The sequence below is a fragment of the Talaromyces marneffei genome, chromosome 5 (genome assembly GCF_009556855.1).
Source record: "Talaromyces marneffei chromosome 5, complete sequence".
NCBI classification, from domain to species: Eukaryota; Fungi; Ascomycota; class Eurotiomycetes; order Eurotiales; family Trichocomaceae; genus Talaromyces; species Talaromyces marneffei.
Genome location: NC_072352.1, coordinates 1,784,659 through 1,798,312, shown reverse-complemented (window position 1 = coordinate 1,798,312; position 13,654 = coordinate 1,784,659). Strand labels below are relative to the sequence as shown.

The 13,654-nt window shown below is 45.9% G+C and overlaps 8 protein-coding genes across 8 annotated transcripts; 4 read left to right on the top strand and 4 right to left on the bottom strand.

Annotated features, from left to right (window-relative positions):
* Nucleotides 1-3: 3 nt before the first annotated feature.
* On the top strand, nt 4-1,299 carry EYB26_006968 (uncharacterized protein; the record flags this gene model as incomplete). The annotated part of the gene is made up of 1 exon (XM_054266240.1): nt 4-1,299. The coding sequence occupies one exon, from the start codon at nt 4-6 to the stop codon at nt 1,297-1,299; it is 1,296 nt and encodes a 431-aa protein (XP_054122215.1).
* Nucleotides 1,300-1,469: 170 nt separating this feature from the next.
* Nucleotides 1,470-2,579, bottom strand: EYB26_006967 (uncharacterized protein; the record flags this gene model as incomplete). Its single annotated transcript, XM_054266239.1, has 3 exons — nt 1,470-1,700; nt 1,761-2,212; nt 2,267-2,579. The coding sequence occupies 3 exons, from the start codon at nt 2,577-2,579 to the stop codon at nt 1,470-1,472; spliced, it is 996 nt and encodes a 331-aa protein (XP_054122214.1).
* Nucleotides 2,580-4,042: 1,463 nt separating this feature from the next.
* Nucleotides 4,043-4,707, bottom strand: EYB26_006966 (uncharacterized protein; the record flags this gene model as incomplete). The annotated part of the gene is made up of 2 exons (XM_054266238.1): nt 4,043-4,535; nt 4,607-4,707. The coding sequence occupies 2 exons, from the start codon at nt 4,705-4,707 to the stop codon at nt 4,043-4,045; spliced, it is 594 nt and encodes a 197-aa protein (XP_054122213.1).
* A 1,181-nt stretch (nt 4,708-5,888) lies between these two features.
* On the top strand, nt 5,889-7,881 carry EYB26_006965 (uncharacterized protein; the record flags this gene model as incomplete). Its single annotated transcript, XM_054266237.1, has 4 exons — nt 5,889-6,495; nt 6,588-6,696; nt 6,758-7,062; nt 7,136-7,881. The coding sequence occupies 4 exons, from the start codon at nt 5,889-5,891 to the stop codon at nt 7,879-7,881; spliced, it is 1,767 nt and encodes a 588-aa protein (XP_054122212.1).
* Nucleotides 7,882-8,022: 141 nt separating this feature from the next.
* Nucleotides 8,023-9,333, bottom strand: EYB26_006964 (uncharacterized protein; the record flags this gene model as incomplete). Its single annotated transcript, XM_054266236.1, has 5 exons — nt 8,023-8,100; nt 8,164-8,250; nt 8,305-8,313; nt 8,630-9,052; nt 9,103-9,333. 5 exons carry the CDS (start codon nt 9,331-9,333, stop codon nt 8,023-8,025), a joined length of 828 nt encoding a protein of 275 aa, XP_054122211.1.
* Nucleotides 9,334-9,728: 395 nt separating this feature from the next.
* Nucleotides 9,729-10,088, top strand: EYB26_006963 (uncharacterized protein; the record flags this gene model as incomplete). The annotated part of the gene is made up of 1 exon (XM_054266235.1): nt 9,729-10,088. One exon carries the CDS (start codon nt 9,729-9,731, stop codon nt 10,086-10,088), a length of 360 nt encoding a protein of 119 aa, XP_054122210.1.
* Nucleotides 10,089-10,852: 764 nt separating this feature from the next.
* Nucleotides 10,853-11,167, top strand: EYB26_006962 (uncharacterized protein; the record flags this gene model as incomplete). The annotated part of the gene is made up of 1 exon (XM_054266234.1): nt 10,853-11,167. The coding sequence occupies one exon, from the start codon at nt 10,853-10,855 to the stop codon at nt 11,165-11,167; it is 315 nt and encodes a 104-aa protein (XP_054122209.1).
* An 891-nt stretch (nt 11,168-12,058) lies between these two features.
* Nucleotides 12,059-13,303, bottom strand: EYB26_006961 (uncharacterized protein; the record flags this gene model as incomplete). Its single annotated transcript, XM_054266233.1, has 2 exons — nt 12,059-12,932; nt 12,990-13,303. The coding sequence occupies 2 exons, from the start codon at nt 13,301-13,303 to the stop codon at nt 12,059-12,061; spliced, it is 1,188 nt and encodes a 395-aa protein (XP_054122208.1).
* Between the last annotated feature and the right edge of the window lie 351 nt (nt 13,304-13,654).

Genomic DNA, 13,654 nt, shown 5'->3' with positions numbered 1-13,654 from the left:
AAGATGACGCTATTAGAACTGCCAACTGAATTAGTCCTGCTCATTGCATCCTCCCTTCCTGAGAGCGCTCTTGCCCATTTACTACAAGTTCATCGCTCCCTGTATAAAGTCCTCCTTCCAAGCCTCTACCAGCGCCATGTACGAGACAATAGACTACAACTAGGGCTTTTCTGGTCCGTTGCCACAGGTAACGAAGCAGCCGTCAACCATTTTCTTCATTACGGGGCAAACGTCAACGCCTGCATTGGCATAATTCCAATTCGCCGGGCAAGTATCTCTTTCCAGCCGTGGTTCAGCGTGCAGACACCGCTGAGCATAGCAGCAAATATAGGAAACAACATGATAGTCGACCTACTGCTGAAGCATGGGGCCAATGTTGATGGATTTCCTTCTCCTGGCTGGGGCACAACCCAACCAGCCGTTTTAGATGCGCTGTTATCGGGCCACGAGAGCACAGTCCGGCTTTTATTAATGCATAAATCTCCCATACAGAAGCCTAACATGGAGCTCGGTGGCTTGGTAAACTGCGCAATTGCCAAGGGAGAGATATCTCTCCTCAAATTATTAGTCGAGTTTGGAGCAGATCTCAACATTCCCTGGCAGGGGGCATATCCTTTAAACAGATCTGTATCGTCTCCCAAGCTCTCAACGGAGATAGTTCGGTTCCTGTTGGACAATGGCGCAGATATAGGTTTAACGAATGGTAATCCTGGCATCCTCTTAGACCAAGCGATCCACGGCACAATTGGTACCCTTCGTCTATTGCTTGACCGTGGAGTGACCTATCCGCCGGATAGATTTGAGCAATGGTTTGAGACATGGGTTGGTAGGTGCACGCTCGAGACCGTACATCTGTTTCTCGAATATGGCTATGCGCCGAATCTGGAGACGCTGTCGATTGTGGTAAGGGCTCAGCGGGGGGACATCTTGCAGCTTTTCATTGACCGCGGTGTGGATCTGAATATGAAAGGCACGAGGGGACTAACACTTCTCCACGAGGCTGTGCTTCGCTGTATACCCCCAGAACCTCCGGTGAGAATGGTTGGCAGGGCCGCTGTATGTCGCCGACCAGGTAGGGAGAATCTGGTGCGTAAAATAGAGCCCGTTCTGCAGCGAGTCTCACCTACGTGTATGAATGACAATGTCGAAGAGGACGCACCGGAGAAAATTGTGCGCTGCCTGGTCCGCGGGGGTGCAGACCTCAATGCGCTGGATGCTAATGGGCGCACGCCGCTAGCTCTCGCCAGAGAATTTCATCTAGCGATACAGCAGATACTTATCGATGGTGAAGGTATATAACTTATGGAAAGCTGGCACAAATAAAAGTTTTCTAGCTGCAAGAATATCCAGATATTCTTCACAAAGTATATATAACTATGTATTTCACCAGGAACCTTGATGACATAGTCACTTATCCTTCAAGATCCTTCAAGCCTCTACCCAAGCTCATATTATGATAGCGTACAGAATCAAGATTGCACATGTTTTTTGCACCTCACCTGCACAACCTGACTCTTCCCACCATCCTCAATAATAAGGGCAGTTAGATCACCACCGTGAACACACCCAGAGTTAAGTCCCTTGGTATACTGTCGAATTTCAAAGGACTGACCGCCATATATGACAGTCGTCAGGTTAGTGTATGGAGGTGCAGGCACAATTGAACCTTGTAAGAGGAGCATATTGAGCTGGTTGTAAACCTAGGAAGATTGTCAAAATCCGAGTTATCCACTACTTGGGGGGAGAGATGAAATAATTACTCTAAACCATGGAAAGGCTCTGTAGAACGTTGTTTTCGTTGACATTACACTTGTCAGTTCTTGCTGCTCGAGGGGCACAGCAGGATGCAGTCCGCCGTGAACAACAACCACCTCGCCCATGTCCTTGACCTGTCCGATCTTGAGGATCGCAGGACACTCTTGCAACCAGGCAGCCTGGTCATCGGCCAGAGACCTGGCTAGCTGACGATCATTCCAATCATATGCGGGTAGATCGTATGCGTTCACGGATCCCGAATCCAGAATCCCACGAGATTGTAAATCTGTTCTGATGAGTAAGATGCGGTCCTCATGATTTCCCTGGACGCACGAAGCGCCTAGCTGTCGTGCAAGGTCAACGACTTTTCCGCTTTGGGGACCTTTGTTGATCATATCACCAGTGAAGATCAAATGATCTCGCCGGGTCAAAGAGATCTTCCTCAGGAGTTCTTCCACTATGAAAGGAGTCAGCGAGAGTGATGATGCCTTCGCAAGTCCGAAAAACCTACGTTCATCAAAGCAGCCATGTACATCGCCAATAAAAACAAGCCGTCGCCGGCGAAACGAAAAGAAACTTTGTTCGTAGTCTGGCAAGAAAGCAGGATCTAGGGTTTTCATGGCAGGAAGATCTGAAAACTCCGGCCGCCTATTGGGCATCTCCCAGTCGCTTAATGATCCAAGAATCTCCATATTGAGTGGCTCAAAGATCACTGGGTATTCCTCCAGGCTGGATGGCTGCAGCATATAAAACTCCCATGCCATATAAAGCAGCATTAAAGAGGCAGCGCTGCCGAGCAAGGACCGCTTAACTATCGGTGCCATGAGGAGAGATATAATCCAGGCGAGCCTAGCCATCCCTTCTACTGACGGGCGATGGCAACATCGAACGACCGTAATGTGAGCGTTTTTCCAGTTATTTGTCTTTGGGAAAAGAATGCATCAATTGTTGCCGGTCAGGTATACGTTGCAAAAATCAACCTTCTGATGGGTAATATCTTCTGGCAAAAGCCTTACGCTACGCTCAGTTTAGGAACTAATTCAGATAAGACCATGAATTATGGCTTGTGTATTTATTGGTGGCTTTATACTAAAGTTTGTATTTGACAAGAAAATACCTCATTTTTATCCGCTAACCGGCATTACTTTGATTTATTTCCCACCCATTTTACTACGTATTACTAGGGTCAGCCAAAAGTTTCTCACACAATGAATGACTTGCGCTGTGCCCTAACAAGTCCCTTCTCCTACAACTAGCTAACGACGGTACCTCGTGCTTCATGGCACACCCGCCTCCTGGGCCACGATTTTGATAGATCAAGTCAGTCTTCAGTCTTCTCTCCTGAGACGGCTTTCCGTTAAATCCAAGTAGATTACTAGCAGAAGCTAAGACCTGTGAAATGCGTACAATATGCCGACAAAGTCATTCACAAACGGATACGATTGGTTTCGAAGATTGTGGCTGTAGTAGTGTAGCATCGTCGACGCGCCGGTCTCCACGGAGTACGTACTCCGTAATCTTATGAGGTTAGTTCGTTCCCTGAGAGACGATACAAGCTTTTTTTTGTGGATCATTATTCTCGATGAGGACTCGCTCATTCCATTGCCGAGGACAAATTGTCAAATACGAGAGTCAAATACGAGTCAAATACGAGTCAAATACACACACACATCGGAGTGTTACCACATACTACTACTACCACCGGTAGGTAAATAATAGAAGTTTATCTTCTGATTGGTGTATTTTGGTGTAATTACATAGTAAATGGAAGCTCAATCAGCGTAGACGAATGAATGAGCCTTAGTATTCTTGGTACAAAGCTACAGTTCTATCCATGCAACGTTGATACCTGAGGAACAGACTAGGGCAAATCCCTCAAACCCTCTCCAAGACAAGAAAACAAACAATTGACAATAAAGGACCAAAAAAAAATATGCGTATATAAATAAGATAGCTTTGTTCAGGATTCTCAACCATAAATCACTCAAGACTCAGGATCATTCCAAGGAACAAGAATGCCATCGTAGAAAGTGGCAGCAGGTGCCGTTATTGTTTCGGTGTTTCTGACATAGGTCCAAGTTTGCTTGTAGTACCTCCATGCAAATATAAAATATTCGTAGGTTTGCGCGTTAGTTGTCGAATCAAAAGAGGTGAATGTTTTGATCACTTTGCCGTTTGAGTCTTTCTGAACATATGAGCCTTGAGCTAGAAGCAATATTTCCTCCATGTCATCTAGAAATGAAGCAGTTACTGACGAAGACAACAAGGAGGGAGAAAAGGAGGGATTTCAGGAACGAACAGGTATGATCAAGAATAGTATTCGACACCCAATTAGTGACGAGGTGGAGAAACTCATGGAACACACAGTAAGAGAAACCTCGGCGATAACTGTGCTTATTTGTATCCCAAAATAGGGCTGTGGTTCCTCCCCAACGACATTGCTTAGCATTTTGGTCGTAGCATCAAATAGTCCAGGGCAAAATAAGACAATGGGTTCTGTCTCGGCAAGTTCAACAGTCTTTGAGCGAACGTTGTGAGTCTCTTTTGAGGCGCCTTGCATTGTTATAGCTAGAGCTTTGCTTCCTTCAGGTGCTACACACAGGTCGGTCCCGTATTCTGCAGATTCCACATTATAATACATCTTTGGAGTGAGGAGCCATGGTAGCGCTTTTGTGTCTCGAGGTATGACGTCCTGGATGAGTATCGCTGCACCTGTATCATCCACGGCGCCTTTAAATCCATTTAGGGCTGTAGGATCGACTTCAAATACCTGTGCGGACCTGATGCACGAGTAATGAGTTAGCTACAGCTGAAGAGGATCACATTTATAACGCAGGGTAGGATAAAGTACCAGCCAAACTTGCTCCAAAGAGCTGAAGGACCAGTGGAAGTACCAGTGCAAAGCATTGAAAGTTTCGATTGCACTGGCCCTGTCAACACACCGTTTGACATGAATGCATTCATAAGTGTAGCCACAGCTAGTCTGAAGATTAGAATCCCGTGGTCTCTTATTCGGAATCCCCCTTCAGAAAAGGGGGTGTCATTTCACAGAATAAATACCATTTATTTGTTTCCAGTGCGCCGCATACGCTGATATCGGAGCTTGCCTTTTCGAGCTATCAACGCTTACAAATTGGATACCAAAATATTTGGTAAGCAACTTCCTAGCCACAACACCATCCTGGGCACTTTTGGCCTCTCGCCGTTGTTGAAGTTGTGGAAACCGCTATAACCTCGAGAAGAGATGAAATCAAGGTGTCGACGTCGGTCATGGCAGTATTGAGATCGGAGATCATAGAACCCGTGCAGCCTCCATTTGATATTATGTTAAAGCGATCAGTAATTGTTGGTACTGTTGCTGAGTTTGTCTGATCAATGACCAAGCTAACCACTAGCAAAAGTAGTGAAGACTTAGGCCACCACATAGCGACTGAATATTTAAGGGGAACACAGATTCACAGGGACTGCCTTGACAGATAGATGTGGAAAAGGAATTTAATTTGTATGTATGTGGTATGCATGCAAGATTAGCTTGATATATGGAGTGAAATGACAAGGGGAGAATGCGTGGGACTTCAGGGCAAGCAAATATCGCTCCATGATATGTATGCAAATTATTTGTGATTCTCAAAGCAAGCAAGGGTTCCTAGTTTCTAGGGCCGAGCTCTTAGGATTTTTTTTTTTTTCTTCTTGATTTTATTTCTTACTTGTTTTGTTCAAGTGTTCATCCTTCGGTCTAGTATCGTCTAGTTTCGACAGATGGAAATTACATATCGCCTCACCGTGTATGTAATTTCTGCGTTGGCGAATACGAGTGAATCATCACGCCGCTGTACTAATATTCATATTGACTAACATGCAACCCATGAGGATCCCGTACTGGAACAAAACTCCTGGGGTTACTTTGGTGGCTGGACTGAAGGTTTTACTGTCCATGCAGTTGCAATATAACGAGTCATTATAGTTCTCGTCACGTCGTCTGGCTTCTATCTCACCTGGACAAAGTGAATGCGCTCATTTCGCATGGGCTTGTCACTTGATATATAACTAGTTCTACCCAAAGAGATACTCCCCAGTACTCCTGAACACCATCCAACACTTAGAGTATCGAAACAAGTACCCCTGAAAGCAACATGGTCTTTACTCGCCTAGTTACTGCGTCTTTGGCTGCAACGTTGGCTGCAAGCTACCTGGTCGCTCCTCCGGAGACTGCTTTCCCGGGAACAGTCTCACAATGTAGCGGCTGGGTCGAGGGTCAAACAGGACTTTCCTGCACGGTAGTTGAAGAAGCGTTGGGGGTTACTACCATTGATTTTGAAACCTGGGTAAAAGAAACCATATCCTCTTCTTTTGTTGACATCTATGAAAAATCCTATTCCACACGCGAGTTGAGAATGTTATCTGACATAATGGCTAGAATCCTATGGTCAACCTGCGAGCTTCTCAGCGGATACGACTACTGCATCCAAATTGACTTCGGCAGCACATCAACAGTAGCAACATCTACCACATCATCAAGTAGCCCTACCTCAACCACACTTGTCACCACTACTTCCAGTACTGGTGATGGCATCAGCACCCCGCTACCCATCCAAACGGGCATGGTCTCCACCTGTGATAAGTTCTATCTTGTGGTCAGTGGCGATACCTGTCAGGCTATTGCTAATGCCGCTCCTGCTACTCAACCGCTACTTCCACAATTACTTACAGTACCACTTCCTACACATATCTTTCAGTTGGGTCGGTCATTGCACCCACGCAAATTCCTATTGATCCGAGTAGGCGCTCTTTCTCTCCTCGCTCTTTGACCGTTTAAACTAATGCGAGTACAGTTGTGATCGGTGACATTCCAGTCTGGTATCAGAGGCCTACATCAGGTCAGAGTAGCTTCGTGCACACGCCTTCAATCACACCTCCCTCGTTCCCAATCGTGGTCACTCCGTAAGTTTTTGAGACGGAATTCTCATAAGATAAAACGATACTAATGCGAATGCACATAAAGCACGGTTGGTGGTAACACAACAGTTATAGGAGGATCTACTACTACAATTTCCAGTGTGAGCTATGCCTCTGGAAATTATACATATTTCCAACCGCCATGGGTGGCTGTTTTTGGCGGCATCACGTCAGTCGTAAATGGCGCCACCTTGGCTCCAACGACCACCACTGTTACTCCTTACCCTCATCCTACAACCACAGATAACTCTACTGATACTCAAATGAACTCAAAGTCGACGATATATTCGTCTACTTCGACCAGCGGTGGACCCAAGACTTCTGCGGACTCGTCAGACTCCAAATGGAAGTGTCAGTAAAGCCTAGAGCCCACTCTCCCATCTCATCGCTATTACCGCACAAGGCTAATCTTTCATGTATCTAGGTCATCTTTACTGCCATTATGGCTGTCCTCTTTGTCCACCTGGTAGCGGCGGTGATGGTGGTAGAGGCGGTGGTAGTGATGGTTCAGGAGATGATAGTAACACCCAAACCGAATCCAGTACTTCCAGCAGTACCTCTGACGAGTCCGCTGCATTTACCGTCTTCGCTATGGGCACGACCTACTTTGCAGATCCTCTCCCAACCACGGAGGCCCTGGATGCGCAGGAAGCAATCGCTTCTGCCGAGGCCGATCTCATGCAGTCCCTGTATGGAGCTGAGATCAGTTTCGCAGAAACCGCCACGAACACGATGGTCACGCCCACGCCCGCCGCGACCACAACCTCGCCAACGGGCTTTGCGTATACATACACAGAAAGCAACGGAGACATTGTAGCTTGCCCGACCGAGATCCTCGTCGACTTAAATGGAAATACTTATGCCTCCACGGTCTGTGTAAGCCCAACTACAATCGGAACAGCAGCTCCCACTTATATCTTTACTTCTACCCAGTCCGGCGGAGCTACTCTCGGTTATGTGAGCGATTTGGTCCTCTTAGAGGCCAGCCAATCTCCATCGACTATCTGTGTAGCCCTGGGTCACTGTCAGCGGCGGTCCGGTGCCGATCACGACTCCATCAAAGACAACATCACTCCCTCCAACATCTACAGCGGCCGCGACTCCATGCGTGACTGTGTCTGGGTCAGTTTCAGATGGACTAACGACACAATTTTATATCAAGGTGCATGAAGGCGATAAGCAAACTTGCTCATTTACCTGTGAATGGATGATTGACGATTGTACCGGAGATTGCATCTCGGGCTATGCAGCCAAGGCTGATACAGGCACTGACTTCATCAGTAAACCCATAACTGTTTCATATAGTGCCCCCTATGGTACAAACACTCTCGCAGCTGCTGTTTGGGACTGGTCGGAGGAGAATTGTTGTGGAGGTTCAATCCCATGTTCCTGTTATCAAGTGGATTATTACGGGAAGTTTTTGCACTGCTAGTTTCTAGAATAAAAACGAACGTCTTTGGTCTTGTTACCTTGGTGACTGAACTGACACCTACCGCATTGCTCATCAAGGAATCTGCATATTTCCGTGTCTTTATCGCTCTGGATCGATTGTTAGAACAACGACTCGTGTATATTCAATTTGGAGATGCATACCACAACAGGCTGTAATGCCCCAACTAGGTTAATACTTTTTCTTCTTAATATGATGATCAAGCAATGTCTCCTGAAACTCCTTGAACTCATAAAATGGCACTGAAAACCCGCACGATGACCCAACCTGGTGCACATCCACTACAATAATCCACCTTGTCCCAATGCATAAAATAGTTAGATCTATCTTCTACCTTAATATCCTAAGAATTAAAGTCTACTATTAAATAGAAATAGAATAAGAGTCGTACTAAATAAGTTTAGAGTTAAATTACTAAGTTTATCTTAATCTATAGCGAAGGCGACAAAAGGGGAAATCAAGACGTACACCAGCGCCAAGTGATATGAGTAGTGAATGCTCCTCCAATAAGCGGGCCAACAACGGATGCAATGCCAAAAATGGCACCGAAAAGACCCTGGAATAAAGGGCCTCTTTGCGAGCGGGATTGTGTGGGACCATCACAACAATAGCCCCGGAAAAGATGCCGGAGCAGCCAAACCCGGCAATCGACCGCCCCCATATGAAAGCGACTGAGTTGGGTGCTGCTCCACAAATAGCAGACCCAATCTCGAATAGCATGATGGCTGAGAGAAACCCCCATTTTGTGGGATCGAAGACATATAGTTTTCCGTAGAAGAGCTGAAACGCACAGCTGGTCATCATGTAGGAACTTGCATACCACCCAATGTCGCTCAGAGAATTGAACTCATCGGTAATTTGTGGAATAGCGGTAGCAATAATTGTCCGGTCCTAGAAAATGGCGTCAAGTTTTATCTCAGAGTGACTGGAGTAGTCCGTACCAATGCCACGAGGAAGATAGCTAAATAGAGAGAAATCATTATTGAGGCGGCCTTGAGACAGGTGGGATACACTGTATCCTCATCGTCCATTTCTTCACTCGTGGAGCTTTCCATATCGTGTTGGCTCTTCTCTAGTAACGCTTCTGGCCTTCCTAACGCCGTGGTTGTTTCATTGATAGATGGCGACGCCGCTGCCTCAGTAGGTAGTGTTTGCGCTTTTGTCTTTTTCATGCATCATTGAGATTCTCTGAACAGAACGATCCTCGGCAACAAAACAAGGATAAAGAAACAGCTCAGATAGTCATATTGCTACCCAAACGGGTTCCAACAAACGATCTGCCATGGTTAGGACTTTCTCGAGCTTGAAGTAACCCCCCCCCCCCGGGAACAACCCTAAATCTGGGTCCACACCACCACACAGGTACGGCCCCACCGATGCTCCGGGACCCCACCAACTAACTTAAAAAGCTTATTATAGTGAGGTTCTGCACTAGGGCCATCGAGTCCCGCCAGTGCACTCAGTGGCCCATCGACCCACCCAACCTGCCTCTAGCGTCGGCTATCATAATAACGAGGATGAAAGCATCTTTCCAACAATTGAAGCTCAAACAGGGGAGAAGGGGGTCATGGACGAAGACCTCGAGCAACACCGAGCTTTCATAGTGGGCTTTCGTGCTGTTAAATCGTACCTGGATTCCGTCGCAGAAACCCCAAGGAGATTCTCGGGTGCTGAGCTTATTTCCCTGCTTGATGACTTTGCACCGCAGCTCCATCACCACCTCACAGATGAGATTCCACGCATGGTTGCTCTATCACGCTTTGGTAACAAAATTTCCATGCTGAAAATTATTGAGACCGAGGGAAATCGATCGGCTCAGTCTCTTTCCAAGACTGGTGCTATGATATTTTTCCTTAGAGATAGTGACTTGGAGTTTGCAGAGGGGCTATGGAAGAACTGGCCTCCAATCCCAGGTCCCGTGCGCTAGAGTATCCTTAAGACCCTCGGTCGGTGGTATGTCGGATGGTGGCGTTTTGCAAGCTGTGATGAGAGTGGACGGATGCAACAGCTCCTACGCCGGAAACTAAACCCTCACGGAGGTGCACATGTTACAGGTCTAGATTAGGTTTTTACTGCGATATCCCATGATTTAAAGTGTTATTAATTTGAGGGAAATATACGCCCGTTGACGGCACTAATTAGATCGTAGACTAGTATTTAACGTTATCTCTTTTGGAGATCTAAAGAAAAGAACAAGTTTGTCCGACAGCAAATACAGACTTCACTAACAGTAGCAACAATTTATGGGGCTGACAGATGACAGTTGTGTGTTCCCACTTCGGGGTCCTCCAATAAACCCAGGGCTTTGGACGTGTTGACTCAAACTCCTGGTTTCGTCATGAACTGTAGAGATTCAAACGGGACTGATTTTTTGCTTCTCCTCCTTAAGCTCAAATGGGGCACCTCGTGGCGTATTCATGGTCATCCTTGCTTCTGCAGATAAGCAGAATCCATATAAGAGGCATAAATCCCAAGGTGTTCAGATAGCATCGGCAAAGTCTAAACCATCTGCTCCAGCGGCGAAGTTAGTTCCAGCATCTTCAATGACCAGGGAGCCGCCTACCGCTCCTGAGTCTATTAATGAGCCTTCCTCCTGTGGAGTCGAAACGAAATGATTTACAAGAACCAGCTTCTGTATAAAGTGAAGCGACAGTTCTGCCTACTAAGAACAATGAAATTATTGTGCGAGCCATGCAAATTGTGTCAGAAGAGACTGGAGTTGCTCTCGATGATCTAGCAGATGACTGCTTATTTGCCAACATAGGCGTGGACTCTCTTCTATCAATGGTTATACCTAGTCGCTTCCGCGAAGAGCTCAACTTAGACCTTGATCTCGAGTTTTCTATTTTTATTGACTTGCCCGCGGTGAAAAACTTGAAGGACTTTCTTAGTTCTCAAGGAGAAGAGGCAGCACGGTCCTATACCGCAGTAGCCGTCCCAAGCTCTGTTGAGGCTACCCCGTCTGCACTCACTATTCCTGAGCGTTCTATTATCACGTCCGAATAGTTTTACTTTGACGTTATCTTTTTCGGATTCCCTTAGTTATTTCTAATTAAATTTGCTGAGAATGAATAAATTATTTATAAATTACAAACAACTCTTTCCGCCTGAATCGAATCTTTAAAACGCACCAACACGGAGAGGGAAGAAGCGTCCGCATCGTAAGTTCTGAAACTGGCCCATGGGTTAATTGTGCTGGGCTGATATGTTCGGCAGTCGACCTCTAGGCCATGGCTAAGGAGATCAAAGACACCTCGAGTAAGAACAACAAGGCTGGTAAAGGTGCAAAGGCGTCTGAGACCCGAAGCCCATGATGAACACCCGACCCACATCCCACCAAGTCATAAACCACGACGATGAAACAGGCGGCAATCACCCCTCCATCAACTCACACTGAAGGCTCTCGTGCGCTGGGAGAAAGTAATAACAGACCTGGCGATTCTTCGTCCATCTTTGGCAGATTTTTTTAGAGTTGCCGGGGTTGAGCTATGGGTCATCTACCGCAACTAAATTCAAATAGGGGCGCGGTTTTCTACCTAGTCAGTGGGGGGGTTGTTTGTGGACATCTTTGATCAGAGATTCAGAGATTTCCCATTTTCCTTACCTTTAGAAGTTTAATTCACCTAGAATGTATCTCCTTTTCATTTTTTATTGCTAGTGATTGATATCTAGTTGATCCAGTACTCGCCCATAACTCCATACCAAAGTGGTTTTTTCCTCGTGATAGTTCCTTAAGCATCATACAGGATATTTTCGCAACAGTAAGGTCGCTTTCCCTAATTCATATTCGAGTTAAAGTCTACATAGGCTGATATCATAACATGACTTTTCTCTTCACTCAACCCATCTTAGTTATTACTAGCGTAAATTCCCTATCCTACCGGTATGGCTCAAACCTTAGACCGGCGGCCGCTGTTTAGAAAAGCCGACCCGGGGAGGTCTACCACTCCGGGCGTCGAAAATAACGTACTGGGTCTTAAGCAACATAACGCCGAGAATACCGTAGTCATCGTGAGGGCTCTTCTGGAGACCACCATAGCAAAGCGGAGTACCAGGGATTTCTGTATACTTCAGGTATGGACCCGGAATAGTAATTTTGTAGTTACCAAGCCTAACAGAAAAGGAAGGGATGAGATCATGGCAATCAAAGATCCACCCACCGTGCTCAAGAGAGTAAAAAGCAGAGCGAATATTGACGTAGTACATGTTGACAATACTTTCCTTAAGGAGGACGAGACTACCAGTAGTATCGATTACAGCGTAGAAAGGCTCATCAAAAGTAATCGCACCACCACCAATAGCGTATCCATCACAACTAATATTCCAATATCCACGGGTAGGATCAACATGCTTATAGAGGATTCCCCCAGTGTGTTTCGTGTGATCAATAAAGCCGAAGTCGAAGCTACCAGGTGCATGATGCTTAAGGGAAGCAGCAAAGACAGGGGTCAGGAGGTTCAGCTTAACATTTTCATAGAAAGTTCCCTGCGGTGTAGGTAGCACTGTATTCAAGCTAGGGAAGGCCAATCCCACAACACCGTCTAATCCATCCGTAAGGAGTGAATGAGACGTATGGAGGTAGAGAAGAGTTTCAACACCCTGCTCATATGAGGTAATATCGCCAATCTTAACTATATCCTTATACACATCGCCTCCAGCAATGCCGCCATCACTATATCTAATCTGCCAATGATGATATGGCAGCAAGGTACCAGTGCTTTGATCATAGACATGAGTTCCAGCCCTAGGGGAGAACTTAGTCTTAACCCACCTATATTTTAGTTAGTTTTTATATATGCAAATATAGAGAATGAAGGTAAATATATACAAATCGGCCGAAGAAGTGTCAAGAGCGAGTAATAATATGTCATTACCAACTTTAACAGGAGAACGGTACAAAACATCATGGGGATAAGGGTAGGCAGGAACAGAGTCGGCATGAGGAGACCTAGCAGCTAAGGCGACATGATGAGGAACATTAACACCATGTCTGAGATAAACTCTAGCGTATTCAGCGGCTGGGTGGACACGAGAAACATTAATAGGAACTTGGTTAATAGAGAAACTCCTACCGAGGGTAGGGGCAGAAGCAGCGAGAGCTGAGAGGGCCAAGGCAGAGATAACAATCTTCAAGTTAATCATTTTGACAGAGATAAGATTACAACTAATATAATAATGAAAAGAAGAAAAAGCTGATTAATTAAGTAACCTTACATTGATCTTTATACCTTTTCAATTTTAACCTTGAGGATAAGATTAGATTCTACTCTTGACCGTGGCTCGTGGGCCATGGATGATGGAAATACTGGTGCAGTGTCTCTTTCAGACCATGTCACCAGCGCTAGAGGTACAAATGATAATCCCGGTAGACCACCTGGTACCAGTAATTACACGATTAACTTTGACGCTGAGAATGGGTCTCTTAAAGTGGATAGGCGACTTGCTCAGGCTCACTGAGGGTGGTGGATGATCTTTTATCACATGAAAATAGAA